The sequence below is a fragment of the Pterocles gutturalis genome, unplaced genomic scaffold (genome assembly GCF_000699245.1).
Source record: "Pterocles gutturalis isolate BGI_N339 unplaced genomic scaffold, ASM69924v1 scaffold2592, whole genome shotgun sequence".
NCBI lineage: Eukaryota > Metazoa > Chordata > Aves > Pterocliformes > Pteroclidae > Pterocles > Pterocles gutturalis.
The window spans coordinates 7,881-13,818 of NW_010114976.1; the positions used below are offsets into that span (position 1 = coordinate 7,881).

At 49.6% G+C, this 5,938-nt stretch overlaps 1 protein-coding gene across 1 annotated transcript in view; it reads left to right on the top strand.

Annotated features, from left to right (window-relative positions):
• Positions 1-5,705, top strand: part of ACVR1B (activin A receptor, type IB) — a 6,081-nt gene extending 376 nt beyond the window's left edge. Inside the window, exons 2-9 of the mRNA XM_010074986.1 lie at positions 1-91; positions 1,190-1,438; positions 2,646-2,876; positions 3,218-3,385; positions 3,920-4,076; positions 4,565-4,689; positions 5,251-5,381; positions 5,580-5,705. The exon at positions 1-91 is cut by the window's left edge and continues 173 nt beyond it. Of these exons, the coding sequence (XP_010073288.1) occupies positions 1-91; positions 1,190-1,438; positions 2,646-2,876; positions 3,218-3,385; positions 3,920-4,076; positions 4,565-4,689; positions 5,251-5,381; positions 5,580-5,705 (1,278 nt within the window). The remainder of the gene's footprint in view (positions 92-1,189; positions 1,439-2,645; positions 2,877-3,217; positions 3,386-3,919; positions 4,077-4,564; positions 4,690-5,250; positions 5,382-5,579) is intronic.
• The last annotated feature ends 233 nt before the right edge of the window (positions 5,706-5,938 follow it).

The following is a 5,938-nucleotide window of genomic DNA, read 5'->3' on the forward strand; positions in this document are numbered from 1 at the left end:
CCCTTCTATTGTCTGAGTTCAGAAGATCTGCGTAATACTCACTGCTGCTACTCTGATTTTTGCAACAAAATTGATTTAATGGTTCCCAGTGGTGAGTAGAGAGCGAAATAAATCATCTGTTTGAAGTGGGGAGGAAAGAAGCTGTCTCTCTTTGGGGTTGGGAATGAGGAGTTCTCGGCCCTGTTTTCACTTTTTCCCTTAGGTTGCTGCGTGAACTCGAGCACGAGGTTTATTTCCTTGATCTGTAAAGTGGAAATAATAACAAACTACTTCAGATTAAAATGTGGAATAGCTTGAACTCCCCTGTGGCCGACAAAATGTCACCAGCTGATGAGGTTGTACTTTAGGGTAGAAGCTTCCAAAGTTTGGGGTTTTTTTCCCCACCTGCACTCAGTAGCTCCATGTTATGAGCAATGTTCATCTACAATTAAGTATAAACTTCCACTGCACAACGCTCTGTGCCTGCAGCGGCCTGAGGACGGTGTGTGTTCCCTGGGCACCGCTCAGATCCCTTTTCTGGCACCGAGTTGTGCTGTAACCTGCCTTTCATCAGGCAGAGCTGCCTTCCTTCTAGGACTGCAAATCTTTTCAGCGATGAGCCATCAGCGGGAGAACGTTGCGGCAGCTTCAGAGTAAAGCGTGTGGGGTGGAGGGGTGCCTAAATTCTGAAGAGCGAAGAGGAAGCAGCCCTGCCTTTGGGTGAGGGTGTGGGAAACGTCTGCTGCTTTCTAATTCCTGGGACGGAGAGGGCATGCAGTACTTCCTCGTGCCTCCTTACTCTCCGTTTTGGGCTGTTACTCAGTGGGTTGTATGCAGACTGCCGTACCCATTTTCCTTCGGTGCAGTGGGGAAATCTTATCTGGTCTCAAAAAGAGAAATATGAATCTTCACTGGTTGGTACAGCAAGAAGGGGGAAGAGGGAGAAATTGGTTTTTACTGACCGGATCCCACAATTGATGCCCCATCCTCTTTTGGGGGTTTTAGCTGTCGTGTTTGCCTGTTGAATGTCTTGATCAGTCCCACGTTAACGCTGTTACTTGGTGTGTCCTCTGCCATGCTGGAACAGCAAGCTAAAATTGTCCAGGCTCTCAGAGGATAATTAAAACACAAGAAGAAAGTCCTTAAAGAATGCTTGTGGAGGAGTGATAATTTTCTAACAGTGGGTTTTTTTTCCTGCCTTTTTCTCAAGGACACCTGAAAGATAACGAACCCCCGTCGAGCTGGGGTCCTGTGGAGCTGGTGGCGGTGATTGCCGGACCCGTCTTCCTTGTGTTTGTTGTCATGATCATAGTAGTCTTCGTCTTTCATCACCACCAACGCGTCTATCACAATCGTCAGCGGCTGGACATGGAAGACCCCTCTTGTGAAATGTGCCTGTCGAAGGACAAGACCTTGCAAGATCTCGTCTACGATCTCTCCACCTCTGGCTCTGGCTCAGGTATTGAGATATGACTAGAAATGATGAATAAGAACTTGTAGTCGGGATGGAGTAGCCTATTCTGGGCTCCTGGTTGCCACAGCTTTGCATGGCTGTGAGGCCGTTGCCTCATCAGCCTGCTCAGGTTGCCCCGTCATGAGTCACGCGGAGGGCGTGTTTTAAATGCAGTCACGCAGCAGCTGCTGTAGCCACAGCCCCGTGTTGGTGTTCGGTGCTTAGGCTGGGTAAGTTCAACTCCTCCTTAACTGCTGATGCGTAAAAATATTTTTTTGTGTAGCTTTCCTCTTTTTCTGCAAGGCGATGACTCCAACAGCTACCTCTCTTTCAAACAGAGCCCTGGAACGGGATTTGGGTTGGAAACAGGCATGAACTGCTCACCTGGGGGTTGTTGGCTTTCAAAGGAGGATGCAGGATGTCACCTGCATCAAAGCTGGCAGGAAAATGGGAAAGATCCCAGCAGCTGAAGATTTTACAGTGTGCAAATACCACGTTTGCACAGCCCATTTCATCCCAAAGAATCCTTGGGTCTTCCAAAGTGGACGATGTACAGCGTTCAATTCTGTAGCACTTGAAATAAATAATCCCCAGAGTAGATAGGGAAGTCATTGTTTTATTCACGACTTTGAACTGTTAAAGCAGTTAGAGTTTAAAAAAAAAAAAAAAAATTTGCAGCAGATGGAAACTATAGGATAATCCACAGAGGCAGAGAACGTAACAACCTGGTATTTGACCAGGGAATAAACCTCTAGCACCACACCTGCTGTGTATAAAATGTTTTGGGATCTCTCCTGTACACACTCAGCAGGTGAGCTCCGGAGCTTCCGTACGAGGCAGCAGCGATGTTAGGACTCCTTTCTTGAGAGCAGTTCTGGGGGTTTACTGCTTTTTAGCAGAGTCTGTCTTCAATGAATCCCACTCTTTGCATATTCAGGCTAAAGTTACTTTGATTTGCCACCGAGCAGGAGTTCCCCAACTGCTCTGTGCCTGGTCACTGGAGGTTTGCAACCTACTTCAAAGCGATATAACGATGCTGCCACATCGTTACGCAGGAGCTGCCACCATTTGCTGGTTTGGGTCTCGCTCAGGCTGCTGGTTGTTACCAAATCTAGAGTCTTCGAGGTTTTGTGATACTCTGCTTCAAACCCTGAGGTTTCAGGAGTTTATTTTGCTGCGACAACCATTCATTCCTCCGATTTCTTGTCTGTAGGTTTGCCGCTTTTTGTCCAACGGACTGTGGCTCGAACGATCGTCCTTCAGGAGATCATTGGGAAAGGTCGCTTCGGGGAAGTGTGGCGTGGCAGGTGGCGTGGAGGTGACGTAGCTGTAAAAATCTTCTCTTCGCGCGAGGAGCGTTCCTGGTTTAGAGAAGCAGAAATATATCAAACGGTTATGTTGCGACACGAGAACATCCTGGGATTCATTGCTGCAGATAACAAAGGTAAAAAGTGTCTCAGCCCTGAGAGCAGAGACTTCACCAGCTCTTGGGTGTTGCATTTCTTCACTTGGGTTTGCAATTAAACGGTTAAAGAACACTCTCAGCATGCTTTTCAGATAGCTACGTATGGGAATGTTTTTTGCAGAAAGATGGTAAAATTACTGCTGTTGAGAGGCGCGATGGTGCCTTACAGAGTCGTGTTTTGCCTTAAAGTCCTTTATTTACCCCCAGGTTGGCTGTGGAGCTGCAGCTCTCCTCTGTACCAAACAGCCGGGGTGCAAAACGCTCCCTGGTTTCGTGCTGTCCCTGCGTTGTGTCTGAGCACAATCTCTTTCCTGCTGCAGATAACGGAACGTGGACTCAGCTGTGGCTCGTCTCTGATTACCACGAGCACGGATCTCTCTTTGATTACCTGAATCGATACACGGTGACGATCGAGGGGATGATCAAGCTCGCCCTGTCCGCCGCCAGCGGGCTGGCCCATCTGCACATGGAGATTGTGGGCACTCAGGGTAAGAACAAAACTTGAAAAGGTGCTGGGATTTCTTGAGGGGAGAATAAAGTAGAATTGAGGAGAGGGACTGACGTGCTGCACAGAAAACGCTGGCCGAGTCAGCCCGGGTTCGTCTGGTTGGTACTCAGCAGAAATGGACTGATTGCTCTGGCTGCTCAGCCTTGCTGGGTGTTGTATCACCATTTCACATCCCCGTCCTAAAACGGGTGCTACTCGGGTGGGATTTTAGCACAGGCGGCAGCAGAATTACAAACTCCTTACGTCCAGATCAAGGTGTCTGGTGCCTGGGACGATGGAGTTGATGTCCCTCTTGAGGCCTCTGGATGCCACTGCATGAGCAGAGCCTCCGAAGCGGAGCCTTTACATACCGGAGGCTCTGTTCTTCGGCACTGAAGCATATCCAAACAGGAAAACGCGTTGCAACACTCAGAGTTTAACTAACGCCCTGAAATCCGGTTACTGCCTCTGTGCCAGTTTGACTAACAGATTTCACCAGACCTTGACCCTTGCTGCTTTTTATTTTTGCTGTTAGGAAAGCCTGGGATTGCTCACAGAGACTTGAAATCCAAGAACATCTTGGTGAAGAAGAATGGCACGTGTGCCATCGCTGACCTGGGGCTGGCTGTCCGGCACGATTCGGTTACAGATACGATTGACATCGCACCGAATCAAAGGGTCGGAACCAAACGGTAGGAGAACGGTGTTCGAAGGCCTCCGAGTGTGACTGGCAAATGCCTGAGCTGCTGGTTGAGCGCTGGTGAAATTCTCTTAAACTTTTCCAAGCATCTCACAGAGCATCAGCGTTGTGCCTGGGTTGATGGTGAGGGGACGTCAGTACCTTCGTCCCCCGGTGCCACCAAGCTGAGAGGCGTAGGCCAGCGTCGTAAACTCAGCACCACGGAGCTCATACAATACTTGACAACAAGCTTGGTGTTCTCAAAAGCCTTTTGGGGCCTGCTCTCTGGAGCCCGATGTGCTTTCTTGCCTCTTTCCCAGCTTGCTATTCTTTTTGAGTTATTTTGTTCCCTCTATTGGACCATGGGGCCCAGTTCTGCTCTGATGAAGGCTGCACAGAGCAGAGGTTTTGTCTGCTGAGAAGTGCTGTGGGGGAAAACTTGCCATTTACTATCTTCCAGAGAATCCCCTCTCAACGTTAACGTCCTTTTCTGTTCTGCAGATACATGGCCCCTGAAGTCCTGGATGAAACCATTAACATGAAGCATTTTGATTCCTTTAAATGTGCCGATATCTACGCCTTGGGCTTGGTCTACTGGGAGATCGCTCGAAGATGCAACGCAGGAGGTAACACCCTTCGTATGCCCGTGCCAGCGGCTCCGCTTGCTCCTGGGTGTCCCAGGCTCTGCATTTCTGTTGGAGTGTTTGTGAGGTTTGAGGGGAGCCTGGAGAAAGGGGCTGCGGGAGGATGTGTCCCTGTGTGTTGGTACTGAGGGAGTCAACAGAAGTGACCCAAGACTGCTGTTTAGACTGGTTGTGTGGGGAGGTAGGGGTTAATGCTCTGACTGGTGCCTCAAGTTCCTTTGGCTGGATTTTAAGGAAGTTGCGGTGCCGATTTGGTGGGTGAATTTCTTCCCCGAATCAGTATAAATGAGAGATAAAATGACCCTGCCTCTGTGCTGGGAGGTGTTGATCGCAGGGTGCTGACTCTGTTCCAGTTTGGGCAGCTGCATTTTATTTCCTTGAATTTTTTTCTTGTAAACTCAGATCCCAGATTCTTCATTTCTGTTCTAAATAACTGGAAAGTGTTGACGCGCCTCAGCAATGAGTCATGTCGTCCAAACCAGGATCCGTCTGCCCTCAGTGAACGCTGTGGTGATGATCCATTTCCCCTTCTCTGCCTTGCAGGTATCCACGAAGAGTATCAGCTTCCCTACTACGACCTTGTACCCTCCGATCCCTCTATTGAGGAGATGCGGAAGGTCGTATGTGATCAGAAATTACGGCCTAACATCCCAAATTGGTGGCAAAGCTACGAGGTAAGGTCTGCTTTCATCTTCACGTTCCTTTCTCCCTCGATAAAGGTGAGTAAAGAGTATGTACGGCAAGACGAGCTCCAGTTTTAGGAGGTGTGGAGGCTGGATCAGCGTCCGGCCAGGCAGCAGCCGCCTGGCAGAGATGGATTTGGGGTCAGGGGAGAGGAGAGCTCTGACATCTTGCCGTTATTTCACGCCTAGGCTCTACGGGTGATGGGTAAGATGATGCGAGAGTGCTGGTACGCCAACGGAGCGGCTCGACTCACCGCCCTCCGCATTAAGAAAACCCTCTCGCAGCTCAGCGTCCAGGAAGATGTGAAAATCTAAAGCTCTGAGCCCCCAGCAGGAGGAAACTGCACAAAAGCTGCCGTGCTAGAGTTAGACGTGTGACGGAGGCCTACCTCGTGTTTCTGCCCAATCTACTGCTACCAACCAGACAGCGGGACCTACAGGCTGCTCGGTGGGGCGCCGGAGCCCCTTGAATTGCTCTCTTCCCTGCTTGGGTATGAAACAATCCGAAACCTTTTATGATCACCTCCTGACAGCGTGAAGACTTTGGA